The sequence below is a fragment of the Chiloscyllium plagiosum genome, unplaced genomic scaffold (assembly GCF_004010195.1).
Source record: "Chiloscyllium plagiosum isolate BGI_BamShark_2017 unplaced genomic scaffold, ASM401019v2 scaf_94429, whole genome shotgun sequence".
NCBI lineage: Eukaryota > Metazoa > Chordata > Chondrichthyes > Orectolobiformes > Hemiscylliidae > Chiloscyllium > Chiloscyllium plagiosum.
Window position 1 is genome coordinate 1 of NW_025132729.1, and position 1154 is coordinate 1154.

Genomic DNA, 1154 nt, shown 5'->3' on the forward strand with positions numbered 1-1154 from the left:
AAACTCAAGTTGGTGAGACATGATTTCCCATGCACAAAGCCATGTTGACTATCCCGAATCAGTCCTTGCCTTTCCAAATACATCCCGCCCCTCGGGATTCCCTCCAACAACTTGCCCACCGCCGAGGTCAGGCTCACCGGTCTATCGCTCCCTGGCTTGTCCTTACCGACCTTCTCAAACAGTGGCACCACGTGAGCCAACCTCCAGTCTTCCTGCACCTCACCCCTGAGTCATGACGATACAAATATCTCAGCGAGAGGCCCAGTGTGACTCCCTCATCTTCCATCTCAGGACCCTGCAACCCCACGGCGTCAAGGTCGACCCGTCGGCTTCCCCCCCACCTCACCGCGTCCCAGAGCCAACCCTCTCAAACTGTCCGACCTGTCCGTCTTCCTTCCCACCTCTGACCTCTCACCCCCGACCTGCGTCCACCTATCGCCTTCCCGGCTACCTTCTCCCCAGCCCCCACGCCATGCTCCCATTTATCTCTCCACTCCCCCCTCCCCCGCTCGGACGCAGCCCGCCCTCCTGCAGCGCCTTTTGACTCCTGACTCTGTGCAGCGCCTGCCGCCCCCGTTCTTCTCCCGAGCGCGTTCCCCGGGGTCCGTTTTGAGCTGAAAGGGCTGCGTTACTTTGTGACTCTGCGCGTGAGGTGCGATCCCAGTGTTTTCCTGTCGTCTGAACGCTCCCTCTCCTTCTCCCCCCGCCCCGCCCCGCCCCAGTCTTCCGGGAGCTCAGTGAGGACACAGCGATGAGCCAGGATGAGGCGGAGCGATACCTGTTTGCTGACCGCGCCCGGCACGCCGGCAGCGTGGCCGCCACCCAAGCCGACTGGACGGCCCGCCGGCTGGTCTGGGTGCCCTCGGCCCGGCAGGGCTTCGAGGCGGCCTCGGTGCTGGAGGACGAGGGGGGGGCCCCCCCCGACGAGGTGACGGTGGAGCTGACGGAGAGCGGGCGCCGTGTGGCGGTGCCCAAGGCCGACGTGCAGCGCATGAACCCGCCCAAGTTCGCCAAGGTGGAGGACATGGCTGAGCTGACCTGCCTGAACGAGGCGTCGGTGCTACACAACCTGAAGGACCGCTACTACTCGGGACTCATCTACGTGAGTGTCTCGCTATCCCCCTTCCCTCCCTCGCCTCCCTCAGCCCTGGCAA

At 64.2% G+C, this 1154-nt stretch overlaps 1 protein-coding gene across 1 annotated transcript; it reads left to right on the forward strand.

Annotated features, from left to right (window-relative positions):
- Positions 1-697: 697 nt before the first annotated feature.
- Positions 698-1102, forward strand: LOC122544918 (myosin-10-like; the record flags this gene model as incomplete). Its single annotated transcript, XM_043684187.1, has 1 exon — positions 698-1102. A coding segment is annotated over one exon (405 nt), but the record flags the coding sequence as incomplete, so codon positions are not given.
- Between the last annotated feature and the right edge of the window lie 52 nt (positions 1103-1154).